Source organism: Engraulis encrasicolus, chromosome 7 (assembly GCF_034702125.1).
Source record: "Engraulis encrasicolus isolate BLACKSEA-1 chromosome 7, IST_EnEncr_1.0, whole genome shotgun sequence".
Taxonomy (NCBI): Eukaryota; Metazoa; Chordata; class Actinopteri; order Clupeiformes; family Engraulidae; genus Engraulis; species Engraulis encrasicolus.
The window spans coordinates 53,250,065-53,265,025 of record NC_085863.1 but is presented as its reverse complement, the minus strand read 5'-3'; the positions used below and the strand labels follow the sequence as shown (position 1 = coordinate 53,265,025).

The window sequence follows — 14,961 nt, the reverse complement described above, 5'->3', positions numbered from 1 at the left end:
TTTTGAATTCCCTTTGATATACCACGATTGAGTGTATATAAGACATATTTTTGTCACTAAAATCATTGTATAGGTTCATGACATCATGAAATATATATTAGCTGTAGTCTCACTCTAGCACTCCAGGAATTAGAGCTATTGAAAATTGACCATATTAAGAATGCTTAATGCGTGCAAATGATACAGGGGTGTAACATTCTCCTAAGCACCTGAGCTCACTTGAAATAGACCTAGAAGACATGGGAAACTGTCCTTTGCTTGCAGAAGTTGTAGAAGTCCATTCTTTTTGACAATAATAAAGCATTGCACATCCTGTGCTACAGTGAAAATGGACCATCCAACTTGTGTTAGTGCTAGCTTCAAAAGTCAGCCTCCATGATGGCATGCGGGTGCAGTAGTGCATTGGTTAAGTTGTTCTCACTCATCTGTAGAGTTAAATACAGTCCTGAATGGTATAAATGGGTTTTAAACAGCATGAAAAGCCACTCATGCATTATATTTTGAAGGGAGATCTTCGATTACTGCCACATGGTAAGGTCAAATTGCATTCTCTACTATGTTTTAACAGTTTGGCTCCATCATAAGGACCAGCAGGTGATAAAATGGTGGGCTTTTGGTCAAGAACTGTCACACTGTAAGCACTACAGAAAGGAAAACATTGCAAAACATGACAAGGAATACACCCACCATTTAAGCTGGTGAAATCATGTCCAAGATAGGAATTAACACTGTTTTTTATATAAATTCATCAATCGGTTAATGTATTTAACTGTTAAGTGTTGTCTTTTGTTTTGTTTTTAGTCTTTCTCGACATTTGCTGCCATTTATTGTCCCCGTCCCAACTCTTTTGAGACGTGTTGGATTTATCAAATTAGAAATGAGTACATATGTCCCCCAAAACAATATTTTTTCTCGGTTTTAACACTTAATATGTTGTCTTTTCACTATTCTCCATCTAATGAATAGATTGAATGTTTTGAGAATGATAGCATTTTGATTTTATTCACTGTTTACCAAACGTCCCAACTTCATCGGAGTTGGGGTTTGTACATTACAGTCCCTTCTGAAGGTGATGTGAAATCTAAGAATTAAGCTGAATCAATCCATTTAGGGAGCACAGGTGAAACATTGTCATGGCCTCCACTTGAAATATTTAGCAGGTATTTACCAGAGCTGAATCAGTCAATGCATTAATGTTCATAAAGGCTTAAATGTGTATGTGGACACACGCATGTACACACACACACACACACACACACACACACACACACACACACACACACACACACACACACACACACACACACACACACACACACACACACACACACACACACACACATGCAGGTATGTTAACTTGTCCCTCAGTCCCTCAGCCCCTCATAAGCAAGGAGAGTGTCTTGAGCTGTGACCACATCTCTTGGCAACAGAACTTTTGGCGCCAAACTGTTGTTTTTCTTTTTCACACCTCAGCTGCCGCCCGCATGTCCTCCTGTGTGAGGTAGATCCTTTTACAATGAAGTGGACTACTAAACGACGAAGACCTTTTTTGTCGTTTGTCCATCAGTGTTTTGTCCCGTCGGGTGTTTTTTTCGCTTAGCCCGGGGACATGCTTGCGATGCGCCTTGAATTACGCATGCACACAGTAAACTGTGTGGTGTTAATTCAACACTTAAAGAGTTCATTTAAGTCCAAATGATGCCAAATCAACTCACTAAGTGTTAAATGAGCACTGCAGAAGTAACTGTGCAGCTGCGTGCGACCGAGTACACATGCTTGCATCAGAACGATCAGAACACAACGTCCGATACTGGAGGTATCATGTAGGGAGCAGATGGCCGATGGGGCTCTCATTAACGCTTCCCATCATTGTTTGACTCTACCGCGACCAGTGGCGTGCACAGACACTTTTTGGGGGGCAGGTGTTCGAGGTGGGGGGCTGGGGGGCATATGAAAAGTCCTTACAGGGCTATGGAGGCTATATTCTATTACATATATTATATTATATTATATTATATTATCTTATATTATTATTATATTATATTATATTGAACAGAGTACATTGTGAAAAAAACTTTCAAAAGAGCACTTTTTGTCCAGTAAGGTAAAGGGGCAGGTGCTATAGCACTACCTCATCACTATCTGTAAACGCCTAATGACCACGACCTCAACATAGACGTGAAGAAGACCTCAACTCGCGGTTCTGTCAATATTACACCATACGCCCACGTCTTCGTACATTGTGTCTGGTGCTCTACTATGCACAACATTGACATAACATTTGCATGGCAACGTGCATAAAAAGTGCATGCGCAGGCGCATCCTGCCCCAAGCATGTCCCCGGCCTTATGTCTCTGTCTATACAGGGTGGAAGAAAAAAATGAATTGAATTGAATTTTATTTTAACTCTTTCAAATGTAATCATTACAGGCTACAGTGCAGCTGATCAACAACTGTACATACTTAAGTGAAGTGTGCAAAAAAAAAAAACCAGAAAGCTACAAAAGATTATAGGATAGGTGATCTGGGGGTACTGTGGCGCAGCGTGTTAACACACCGGACCATATGCAGACGACCCAGGTTCGAGTCCGGCCTGGGTCATTTCCCAACCCTACCCCATCTCTCTCTCCCACTTACTTCCTGTCATCTCTTCAACTGTCCTATCTAAATAAAGGCTGAAAACATTTGAAAAACATTTGAAAAAATTGTTTTTAAAAAAAAAAGGATAGGCGACCCAAAAAACTCAGCTATACAATGTAATAATGTAATAAAAATAACAGAGTTAACCGAAATGGGATGGAGAACATGATGGATTGAATACATTTTGCATATTACAACTCAACATCAAACTAGATCTGAACATCGCCATACAGTAGACAGAATTCATATTTAAATATTGATTAGACCGTTATAACTTACAGTAAGCCTCACCTTTTTTTCTGCCATCTGCGCGCCCATAGGCTCAGATGGATACAAACTTTGGTTGTCGTGGATAGCTACTGCACGTTTATTACTTAATTACAATGATAAAGGTCACACAGGCTAGAAGTAAACATCATATCAGTAGGTTAATTTCTCTACGTGTTTTGTAGATCAACGGTTTCTCTGATACTACTCCAAATGATACCGTAGGTGAGGTCATTTCTCTTAAGCAGCTACCAGCAGGAGCCAGAAGTACCTGGGGCCAGTTGCACCAACTGTCTGCCTGTGTGTGGGTGCGACCGGATTCCGTATTTTTATTTATTTTTATGAAACCCTCTTAGTGCAGATGGATCTCTATGTATTTGATGGGCATATTATCTCTTTTCTGAAGCAAATCAACTACACAACTACATGCTATGATATTGTTGAAGGTCTTAAGTAACAGATTAAGACCCATTTTGACCCATTCAGCCTTGTAGCCCAATAGAGGATTAGCACAGACAGGTTGATGTGACTGTTGTGGAGCTGTTGCCTGAAGATCGAAGGAGTTTCTTATTTGTTTACAGAGTCGACTCTAACACACTTCTAGGCATGTTACTTTTCTTACAAAACAGCCACCTGTTGCTAAAAACAATGGAAAATACTAAATTTAACCAAAAGAAGACGTTGAAGTTGAAGAGTGCAATACATCTCGCCTTTTACTGCCACACCACTTTTGGATTGTCTCACAATGTGTCATCATTATGGCTCAATAAACTCAGGATTTTTGGCAACTGCATGACTAACTACATGCATAAGTAAAAAAAATATTTATGTGGACTCTATGAATAAACGATGGCCTTTATTCAAATTCAAATGTCCTCACTATCTTCAATATCATCAATTCATCAATGATAATAAATCAAACAGTGTAGCAAATCAATTACACAGTCATAGAAGTAGTAGTATTACACACATATCATGATTATCTTGGTTTACATGGTGTGTTCGGTTAAATTCGACACATTGTATGAGATTTTCCCGGGCAATTGTTAAAGTGGGGACTTCCCTGCCTTCCTCTTTTAATGCATGTGTGGGTCTCATCTCCAGTGTTTTGGCCCGAGACAACACGGTCAGGCCCGTATCTGATATTCATCAGCATACCATTCCACCATCTCAGTTGACCTTGGACACAACACACCTTGGCCTAGCTATTCTCCTCAGTTTTATCATTTTTTTAAAATTATTTTTTAACTCTACCTTAGTTTTACCAGGGGAACAAAATCACTTTGCAATGGCAATAACTTAAAGAGACGAGCCTTGGCCAAGATAGCAGCACACGATAACTTATTATAAAGAGACGGTTAAAAAAGCCTAGGGACACCTGTGTTTGTTATGGAAGTTATGGAATAAAGAAATGTGGCTGTATTTGTTATCTTTCTTAGATAGTACTTTATTTTATGGTTCATATGTTAGCCAGTAATACATATCTAACTGTCTGTATAAGCGATGTAGTATAAGACAATCTATCATCTGTTAGGTGTGCTGTGCATTCACAAATGTCTTGTTCTTTGTCAATAAGGACTTTATTATTGACGTAGGCCAGGGCCGTCGTTAGGCCTATTTAAGGGGGGCTTTAGCCCCCCCTACATTAGTATTAGCCCCCCCTTCAACGATTTTGCAAAAAATATATATATATATATATATATATATATTTTTTTTTTTACATTTTTCCAAAAACAAATGCAGTAAAGCACTGAATACGAACCACCAAGAAGGCAAGTTAATCTGAATACAAGTTCCTGTTTGCTTATTTATTGTTTAATGCCACTTATATCCTACTGCACAGCAATAAAAGCAGGGTGCACAGCAATATGTTATGCGGGGGGGAAACAGGTAGAGGATTGTGCTTTGTGACTAACACCTCGAGAAAAGTGTAATTACTTACACGGATGAAATCTTCAGACCCAAAGTACCAATTTTCACTCACAATACCCGTGTAATAAATCCATTTGACATTGTCTTGAAATTATAGTTGAGCTTTAATATTTGTCTTAACAGTTTGAAAACACACATGAACTGATTAAAATAGCTACTAATGGAGTAAAAATGACCTAATATCTGCCAGGGATGCAGAGTTTTCCAAGTAAGGAACCTGTTTGAATGAATCGCTTCCTGACCACTGCTTCTCCTGGAGACGCGCAGTTAGTAACTCCTTAAAGTTCCTAGTCCTTGTGTAAATTATGCTCTCGGCATTTTTATCTAATCATTTTAACTTCCGTAGGCCTACATAATATTCATCAGTTGAAACATTTTGAAATGTTTTGTTTAGCTTACATATTAGGAATGTTCATTAAAATGTGAATTAAAAAAAATCACTCTAACTAGTGTTTAAAAATCGTTATGGTGCTCTTAAAATAATTGTTCAAGAAGACGCTTTTGCACACCTCTGTAGGTGGGCAGGTGCGTAGGATATTATCCCAGTGGGGTTGTCATTCAAGTGTAAAGAAATCCTGCACACTGTCCATTCCACCAACAAACTTTAATACAACATGAAGAAGGTCGGATGACCGAAACAATGTATTAAAGTTTGTTGGTGGAATGGACAGTGTGCGGGATTTCTTTGCTCTTGAAATAATAAATTCATAGACAAAACCTTAGCCGGTGAGCTGAAAAAAGTTCGCCGCACGCTATGCACGCGCATTTCCTTCCTCTGGGGCTAAGCCCCCCCTGTCTCTCAGACCTAGTGACGGCCCTGACGTAGGCCCTAGTAGACTCTTGACACTTGATTTATAAGTCATTGTATTCGGCAGTAAGTAGGTACAGTATTAATCGTGGCTAACATGTGAACCCTAACATCAGGTGTTTTCACTTCCTCTTAGTGTGCTGCATTTGGGCGTCTCTGTGTGTGTGTGTGTGGCTGAATAGGGAAGAGAATATACCCTAACTGTTATGTCAGCAGTACAGCATGACAGTGTGGCACAAAAACAAACCAATCATCCACCAAAACCAACCTGGGCTCATGTCATGTGGCTTCAGCAAGCCTCACCAGACGAAAATGAACTTTGATGAGAAGATGAAAGAAATTTTCTCGAAAAAAAAGCCAATAAATAATTTGCAAAGTCATTTTGTCAAGTCATTGACATTCCATATTTAGTACATATCTGGAGAGTCACACATGGCTTTAGGGCGGGCCTTCTGGTAGGACAGATATGCTCACAGTACTGTATATTTTCCATGCTATGAGTCAACCTAAATCAAGAAGGAACTTAACTTCCTGCTATATATCAGTAATGCATTCAATTCTGTAGGATACCACGAATGTATACCACATATTTTGACTGCAGTGGACTACTCAGTAAAGAAATGTAGTGTTAATTCAACACATAAAGAGTACTGAGACCCAATGCAATGTAAAAAATAATACATCTCCCTCTCCCTCTCTATTTTTCCTGTGTACACACTAGAAAACATCCAGGGCTCAAAATGTGCACTGATAATCCAGACAGGGGGAGAGTCTAGTCACGTCACGTCTGTCTAGGGTGTGCCTACAGTGTGCTTATCTACAGTATGGCATTAGATAGACCCTGGTCGCTGGCCCAAAACACATGTATCATGAGTGATGTGTTTGATGTTGGATTAGTGCGCTGTGTGTTTTGTGAAAAGATTGATATGTTGTACAGTACCTGTTGGAGTTGTAAAATGTGTTGGATTTGTGCACTGTGTTTTATGGAGTGAATGAATCTCCATGTAGGATATGTAAAATGTGCCTTACAGTATGTGAATATTGAAATGCATCTGCTGCTGAACACCTTGAATTCTTGATCAAATAAATATCTCTACTCTATCCTCAGGTCTCAAAGTCTTTTGTGGTTAAGACTGTGGTCTTGAAGGTAGTACAAAGTATAGTACATAGAAAGCTGCAAGAATACAAGATGAAGTATGTGAGGCCAAGTCTCGCAAATGCAATTAAATTCAATGGTCAATGGTCTGCATGCTGTATAATATGCATGCTATACTTACAGCTTATTATCATGTGCATCATAACATGTACATTATATCACTATATTTGGAAGTGTTTAATGTGTCAAAGAAGAATATGAATGTCTTCTCCATTGTCTGGCATATGATACTAAATGTGTCCAGTGGTTCAAGGTTGGATCACTCCACTGTAAATACTTTTTGTGGTTACATTGCATTCCCTAATACAGATTTGGCCTTCACATCCTAAACTCATTAGTCTGGACTGTTACTTCCTTCTCTTCCTTCAACTACAGCACTCAGCCTCAAGCATCCCTTTATTTACTAGACAGTAAGTCTACAAAGAATATACAGTAGATTGCCCTCTCCAAAAGTGTCTTTGGTGTACATTTATATTTGTTTTAGCTCATTACTTACTGATTATGGTATTTATGACACTAAACAGGGCAGTAGTGGAAAGTAATTTCCCACATATTGCGTGTTTGTCATACTCATATTCATGCACATTTTAGTCTTTACGATTGCATATTACTACATCAACATAAGCTAATTAATTGTAATTGTAAGCATTGAAAGTATGTTTGACTGAGGTATGTGCTGTACTGACTGCACACAGTGTGCACGTGCACACACTACGCAATCTTCCCTCTCAACTAATATTGCCAGGAAAACACCTACTCTGCCACAGCGCCTAGTCCTGTCATTATCAGAATACACAAATAATGTGTCTTCGCTTCTGCTTATGACTGGAGTGTATGGACTTAGCCTTTAACTTTGTATCTGTCGCGCAACCTAGTAACACATATCTACACCTGTCACGTGATTTACGCTGAGCTATTCAGGCGTTGCAGTGGGAAAAGTTTTGCTTGTAACTGCTACCCTGCAAAGGAGTTCTAGCCCTCGACTTTGTTTCTTTTCCGTCTGATTACAGACTGACTTGCGTCTTTTAGTACAAGTTACAAGTTTCTAACACAAGGGAGGATACAAGGATTCAAGGAGGCTTATTTGTTACTAAATTACTAAAAGTAAAACATGCCGTGAAATTAGAGTGGGTGGAACCTCTGTCTAACTACAGTTACATAAAAAGTCAAGTAGTTTTCAAACTTGCAGTAGTAATAACATTCTGACTCACTTTTTGTCCATTATCTTTCAAAGGTATTTTTATGTTCATCTCCAGTGGGCATTTTACAGTATGTTCAGCTTCAAGCACTACCACCTGTAGGTCATTGAGTTTTGCTCATTAATAAAACTATATATACTGTAGACTGCTCGTGCCTGAATGTCTAGCTAAAAGAAATGAATGAGGAAGGTTAAGGTATTGGGTATTTCATTTTTTATTTTGTAAAAAATAGAACATTTACATATTTACAAGTCGCATGACACCTCACACCCCAAAACTTAACAAAACAAACACACTTTAACTGAAGTAAAGCAAATGACAACAGTAACGGATATTGAAAGGACAACTTCACAGCTCGGTAGATTGTTGATGAAATCCAATAACATAATATAGTCAGTAGTATAATTCCATAGAACCGGTTAAGGAAAGCTTTTCACCCAAGTGTTGTTTGTATTTTCAAAATCACAGGTAGTAGATGAATATGACGACATCCTTGATGGCTTCGTTCCTTTTCAACGAGGAGTGTATGAGGGGGAGGGAAATCTTAGTCCTTTTCTCAGTCTTTCTTAGTCCCATTTAAAAGTCCGCAAGGCTCGATTCTGGGGAGTGTTGTACCCACACCTGCTCGACAGGTGTAGGGGCGGTGGGTGTTGATGGGAGGTGTCGTGTCGTAGCACTGTCTGCTGCTCTCTGTACAGGTGGTGACGGTTGCTTGATGGCTGTTGAGTCCAAAGTTTGGGAGCTAACAGATGGACAGTGTGTTGAACATCACGCTGCTGCTGCTGGACCACGGCATCTGCTCCTGTTGCGTCTGCTCCTGTTGCGTCCACTCGGACATCAGTTCTGTGACGAGCTGGAGCTCAATTTCCTCTAAAATGGGAAATGAGGGGGAAATGTCATTAGTTGTTGTTTTTTTTATCAAGAGCAGAGACTTAAGACAAACATATCCAGTCTATTTACATTTACACACACAGCATGACAACTGCCAATAGACACGTCTTTGCCCCTCTGGAATGGCACTGTGTGACATACCACAAGGCTTATGAGTATGCTGAAACAACAAATGCCTAACATTTATTTATTTATTTATTTATTTATCTTTGTATAGTATCCTTGAGTGTTTGGTAGGACACTCTTAAGCAAAATGCATAACTATTATTGTTTTTGTTATTATTATTACTATTTACCTGACGAATCGCTCCACTGACTCTGGGGACTGTGATAAGACTCTGACGATGTTGATGTGCCTACTTCATTGCTCAGGAATCCCGTTCCATTATCGTACCACTGAGACTGGTCACGCTCCAGGTGCCGAGTAAGCTGGAAAAGCCAAAACACAATAGAGAGATTTAGGGTTTTTTATTCGTTTAGAAAATGGGTCGCCAATTTGTTAGTGTGTAAGATTCACAAAGTAGGGTGGGTATTCCTGATAATGAGTAGTACACACTCACTGAGTATAACGATACCATAGTAAAACTCAACTCACCATGGTAAGCTCGTGATCGTCGTATCCTGTGAAGGAGAGAGGGCGGGGGGGAAAGAGAGAGAAGAAAGTGTTATTCATTTGCGAATAGAAAAACCTGGTGACACTGTATATTGCTGAGAGTGATGACCTAATACGTGTGGATTGGAATAGATTAGGATACCTGGCGTGTGATCTGGGGAAACTTGGAAGGCAGACGTCCAGGTGTTGGTGCTGTCAGGCCCGATCTCCACCGATGTTGAAAATTCGGGTACGTCTTCCATCAATGCACGGCATGGCAGATCTGTGTTGACGACCATAAAACAACAACATCAATGACAAAGTCCACCAAAACTGTGATGAACCAACACCATGCCGGTGTTGCATTTCTCTGCTGTTGTTGAAGGTTGTGCTGCACAGCCCATGCGTACCTATGTCGTCTGTGCTGTCTACTGTGTCCTCCTGTGTCCGCGAGTCGTCCTCGCAGCTTGTGTAGGAGGCCGGTGAGTCTTCTCTAGTCTGATGTCCAGCACACACATCTCTTTCCTCTTTCTTGATCTTAGCTGAGTCCTGCAAATGACCACAAAGTCATCGTTAAAATACTTTCGCCACTCTCCTCCACAGTCACATGCAAAGCAATGGCATGATCATAAAGGGGGGAAAAGTGATGCACAAATGACAATTATGCTTACCTTGCTCCTTCTCCTCCCCTCTCCAGATCTTGACCTCGGACCTTGAGTTGAAGAAAAAAAAAAGAACAAAGAAAGAGTTGGGTTAAGTGGCTGTCTTCTCAAGTATCAAGAGTTTTGAATTGCTCTGCTGCACTGCACTGATGTCTGAGCTGGCCCAGACTGGGGGTGGACTCTAAGGCATGTTCTGTGTTGGGCATGTGGGCGTGCATGTACAGTATGAGTGTCTTCTCTACTTAACCCTGTGCTAACGTACTTGAAAAACAATCCCACTATGCATTCGCACCTATTGCTCTGTTTATTTCCTGTGCACTTTGTATCTGCAAGTGTGGTGCGTATGCTGTGGTTATATCCTCGGTTGTAAGTCACTTTGTGCAAAAGTGACAGTTAAAAGTAATGAGTTAGTTGAGTTGAGTGGAGGGAGTACTCACCACCCTTCCTCTTGGCTACTTCCGGCAGCATCTGGTAGACTCGCACGGCACTACTTCCTTTGTTGATACTTTTGTCCTTCACCTCCTTGATGTCAGGCAGAGAGTTCATGGCACAGCGGAAGTTGGCCTTCCAGGTCTTGGCGTCCGCATCTGCACCTTCTTTGTATTTACCTAAAATAATAATAATAATAATAATATGAATATATATTTTGATTAAATGTTGACAAAATTCAGTAAAAAAATAAACAAAACAAACAAAAAAACAGTTGAGAACTTGGTGCTGTGAGTGACACTGCAGCAAGTCCATGAAGACCTGTGAGTTGAATGTGTGCTTGTGCTCTGCTTACCCGTGTGAATGGCCCATTCTTTGAAGAGGGAGGCATCCTTATCCACCTGCCACCCGTGGCGGGCTGCATGCTTCCAGGGAATGGAAAACAACTTCTTGTCCTGAGAGGGAGGAAGAAAATATATGGATGTACACAGTGAGTTTTTAAGTTGTGGTTTGTAACGTTTGACAGCGTTCAAATATTTTTTTTTCAAATGCAGGTGAAAATATTGTTAGGTCTGACTGCCTGTAAATACATACATACCTTATCAATCCACACCAAGCCATCGATGCGGTTTGCGTCGATCTGACGCTCCAGCCATGGCCTCATGCGCAATCTGGAGACAGGCATGTTTCTGAAAACAAAAAGAAAACCTTCTGATTTTCGCAGCCAAACAGATAAAAAAAACTCTCTTGAGTTCATGAGCAGAAAGATAAGCAGATAATACAGATTTTAAAAGAATCAACCGCAGTCATATCAAACGCAATCGTTCGCGCCACATGCAAAGATTGTCTATGCCCCAGGTGTTGCCTACTACGTCTATAGAGTCCAGATGACATCTAAAATGCCAAACAAAACCATTCAACCTAACCGTCCTTAATCGCAATGGATACTTGTAGGCTACTTTGTGCAGGATTTTGGATATGTCGCAAAATGCATAGCCTACGCATCTGCATCTATCTGCTTCCTCATACATCCCAGACAACAAATAATGGATGCGACTTACGGTTCCAAATAAGTGACTGTATTTCCAGCTGAACAGTGAGAAAAAGTAATAGTCCACTCTGCGTCTGTTGAGCACCGCTGTTTAGATCGCACTGTGGGAGTAATTTACAAGTGTGCTGCGAGAGGTGTTTTATAGGTCTATGCGGGATTTTCCGGTTTAAAGGAACGCCTCCCCACGCCGATCATTGGCCAGTGTCCTCCGAGCCTACTGTGTGGGGCTCAAAGTATGCCCTGCTGATTTCTTGTAAACCATGTGCTTGTCTAAGCCACTGGCTGCATGATGCAGGAACCGAGTCGTAGTGCAACACCCCAAAGAAGCCACTCGTGCAGACTTAGATCATTGCACACATTCTCAACGGAAGGGCGTGATTTCTTTTACTATGTGCATTTCTGAGAAATGTGCTCTGGACTACAATTGTAGGCCAGTTCTACATCACCTAGGCCTATTAAAAACTAATGAAGGCTTACCAAGTAGCCTATGTCCATCCACATCATCTTACTGTAGGCTATACTAGACTTCTGTAGGCTATATGGTTGAGCGTCCCATAATCAATGTTATTATTATAGCATATCAACAACAACAACAACAACAACAACAACAACAACAATAATAATAATAATAATAATAATAATAATAATAATAATAAAGTAGAAATAGTAGTCGGCCTAGTATTCATTGCTCCCTCTTATTATGAACACTATCAAAAAATAGGCTAGATATTATCAATATTAACAACCTTTTCATTAAAGTGCATGTAGGCCTATTTGCATTTTTATGACCAGCCACGCTTAGTTAAAGATTCCAATGCAAGCGCTGATGTAAGCCGACCAGGTATGCTATTCCACAGATGTAGGTCTATCAGCCTGTCTGACAGCTGTATTCAAGAAGCGCTACCATTTCCGAGAAACGGTAGTTCATAAAATCTGCGATAGAGGCTGCTGTTTAGCCACATCACTTGAGCGCGTCAACCCAGCCCAGCCCCCATATGGGCATAAACAAGTTGCCTATTGTACGGAAGTGAAGACGTCCGATATGGATTATACAATCCACCCTATTAATTAACCCACTTGCATATAATGGTTTAGGAGAATGCAGATATTATATCCTATGCATCCCAGCAGATGCCACCACTGCACCTTCAGCTGAACAATATTGTCCAGCCGCGCGGGTGGGAGGCGTGGGTGTTTTCCTTGGGAAATTTTACGCTATCAGGCGGTGGGAAATCCCATAGTCTCTTCGGGCATTCCAGGGACCTTTCCACGGACTCCCCTCACATTGAACAGGCAAAAACTTAGTAGAAGAAATACGGGGAGCAAAATGAGATAATGTTTAGTTGACATGCAATTCTGAGTGTGAGTTGTTGTCCACATTCGGACAGGATCAAGGATTTAATTGCAAAGCGAGGTAGCCTATCAGGCTCTCTTTGTACAACGACCCTATGTGTGCCATTCCTGGTGAATGCAATGCCTTTTCTATTGAAATTATTCTATGCTGAAAAAAGTAAGCGAGCAAGAAAGCAAGCAAGCAGGCAGACAAACAAACACACCTCTATCGTCCACCACGTAACAAACCGTCATGCACAGCTTAAGTTTGGGCTGACACGGCAGGCAATGCAAGTGTGACCCCACACACACACACACACACACACACACACACACACACACACACACACACACACACACACACACACACACACACACACACACACACACACACACACACACACACACACATGTATTCACGTGCATCAATGCGCAATACTATATGCGGTAGTCTTTGTGTGATACTTAAAAAAAGTAATTAAAACTTTACACATCCTCGAATCCACTTAGGATCAAGTCAATCCACACTCTTTATGTGTCCCATTACATAGCCTAATTGCAGTCTGCAGACTCAAAGTGAGTGAATTAAGTTTCAGGGATTGTCCCCTAGAGCAACACATAGGAAGCCTATTGGCTGTGGTGGAAGACATCGTGGTGAATATAGGCCCCCTTTCTGTCAATGCCCCCTTATATATATATATATAGGCCTATATATATATATATATATATATATATATATATATATATATATATATATATATATGGGTGGGAGACGTGACGCCTTGTTTTTTCGTAACATTGGTTAAAAAACTACAAAACTGTTATTTTCCTTTAAAAAACAAATGTCAATGAAAGAAGATGTAGTACATTATGTTTCATATTAGTCTTAGATGAGAAGAAACATTTTTGTTAAGATTTATGTAAAGGTTTATATGTCAAATTTCCTGCGGTGTGACTGTAACATTAATGAAACAATAAGCTTATATAATAATATATATATAAATTAACCAACAACATTTTGAATAATGTATGAAGCATTTGGCATGATTGCATAAATCTGAACTTTAGATTAAGATATGTGAATGTGGAAAAAACTCAAGACAGTAATATTAACTACAAGTTCAATTTCGTAACACAAATTGCGTCCTGTGGGGTGACATGTATGTCAATGTTTGTGAATGGGCAGCTGCAAGGCCAACTACAAGGGTCTTAAAGACTGGCTCCTAACCAGTCAGTACCTCAGTTATTGGAGAGTGCTGTGGAAGTTTAAGGTGACTCTTAACCTCTTAATATGTCTTCATATTGCAATCTTTCTGTCACGCAATGCTTAGGTTCATTTTATGGTGTCCTGTGGTGTGACTGCTCTTATAGGAGGAAAAAAACGTTTTTTTATTAATGAAAACACATATTAAGATTAAACACCATATCATTATCAAGTTAGCATGAGCTCAGATGTCAGTCATGTATACAAGAGGATTAAAATGGCCATAATGCAGTGAATTCCCTGTGGTGTGACTCCATTTTCCTGCGGTGTGACATGCCTATGCTATGTGTTGATGCAGGACAGATTTTCCCAAAAATGGCAAAAATAAGGTGAAATTCCACAGACCACTAAGTGCTTTATTTTTTTCTATTTTTTTCCAATTTTTATCCATCATTTTTTTCAGGAATTTGAAAAACTTTTTTTTTTTTGCGTTACGCCCTTAAACGTCAACCACCCATATATAAAGCTTTCTTACAAAGCCTCTGTAATAAGCGTATTGTCACCAAAATGATAATGATCATGTCTTTATAGTATAAGGCTCTCTGAAATGTCATAGCAATATTGTTACCATGTAGTGTTTTTTGTTGTTTGTCGCTATTCCACAAGACACTTATGCGCACCACTGATGCACACTGGCTGGTTTGGCTGTACACCACTGCTGAATGGATACACTAAGTATAGGCATAGTTTTCGGCCTAGAAGGGTGAGGTTGTGCATCAAGCACGAGAGTGGGTTTGC

At 40.1% G+C, this 14,961-nt stretch overlaps 1 protein-coding gene across 1 annotated transcript; it reads right to left on the bottom strand.

The window, feature by feature from the left end:
• Positions 1–8,192: 8,192 nt before the first annotated feature.
• On the bottom strand, positions 8,193–11,752 carry irf1b (interferon regulatory factor 1b). Its single transcript, XM_063203936.1, has 10 exons — positions 11,638–11,752; positions 11,175–11,265; positions 10,932–11,031; positions 10,585–10,755; positions 10,157–10,197; positions 9,896–10,034; positions 9,649–9,768; positions 9,489–9,514; positions 9,190–9,322; positions 8,193–8,872 (listed from the first exon to the last, which is right to left on the bottom strand). Exons 2-10 carry the CDS (start codon positions 11,259–11,261, stop codon positions 8,745–8,747), a joined length of 945 nt encoding a protein of 314 aa, XP_063060006.1. The 5' UTR covers positions 11,262–11,265; positions 11,638–11,752; the 3' UTR covers positions 8,193–8,744.
• Between the last annotated feature and the right edge of the window lie 3,209 nt (positions 11,753–14,961).

Coding starts and splice junctions, on each gene's coding strand:
- irf1b (XM_063203936.1), bottom strand. CDS start 11,261: ATGCCTGTCTCCAGATTGCGCATGAGGCCATGGCTGGAGCGTCAGATC. Junction 10,035..10,156: donor AGGGGAGGAGAAGGAGCAAG/GTAAGCATAATT, acceptor GGTCATTTGCAG/GACTCAGCTAAGATCAAGAA. Junction 9,515..9,648: donor TTCCCCAGATCACACGCCAG/GTATCCTAATCT, acceptor TCTCCTTCACAG/GATACGACGATCACGAGCTT.